Raw genomic sequence first — 617 nt, 5'->3', positions numbered from 1 at the left:
GTAATAATAATGAATAGGTAAAATCACTTTTTACACTTAGAGAATGTTACTTATATATCAGTATTAATCCGGCCCATATTACTTAAAATGAGAAAATATGTAATGGAAATGTACTATGATTATGCACCATATTCCATGCATATACAAAAATATTATAAACACAGAGAAAGCAAAGATGTTAACTCCAAAATCTAAACACTGTTAAGTATATTTTTCAGCCTAAATGTAAACACTGCCAGAATAAAAACTCATATGCCTTGTTAAACTTGTGTCAGAATACAGTAGGTATCCTTTACCTGTAATGCATAAGTGGAGCCTGAGGCATCAATGTTGTAATTTGGGTTTCTGTCTGGGGTACGTGGACTTGTGACTGGACTGCTTGAATTGTAAGGAGAAACTCGTTCTGCACCTCCACTGGGTAAGACACGCCTGAAAATTGGATTTCAGAGCCTAATCAATGTTTGCACATTATGTTTCTAATGTTGCCACTGGAATTTAACTGAATACATAAAAAATAGTTAACTGTTATACTATAGAATTTTTTCTAAAAACTATTCTTCAGGAATATATGTAATTTTACTGGCTACAAAACAATTTATAAACTTCTCATATGGCTG

The 617-nt window shown here is 32.3% G+C and overlaps 1 protein-coding gene across 1 annotated transcript in view; it reads right to left on the bottom strand.

Moving 5' to 3' along the window:
• The window catches only part of LOC119587913, a gene marked incomplete in the record, with an annotated part of 20,516 nt that overhangs the window by 14,439 nt on the left and 5,460 nt on the right, over positions 1–617 (bottom strand). The window contains 1 exon segment of the mRNA XM_037936622.1: positions 297–429. Within this exon segment, the coding sequence (XP_037792550.1) occupies positions 297–429 (133 nt within the window).

Source organism: Penaeus monodon, chromosome 23 (genome assembly GCF_015228065.2).
Source record: "Penaeus monodon isolate SGIC_2016 chromosome 23, NSTDA_Pmon_1, whole genome shotgun sequence".
Classification (NCBI taxonomy): Eukaryota; Metazoa; Arthropoda; class Malacostraca; order Decapoda; family Penaeidae; genus Penaeus; species Penaeus monodon.
The sequence above is the reverse complement of the archived record's forward strand: the minus strand, read 5'-3'. Positions and strand labels throughout refer to the sequence as shown.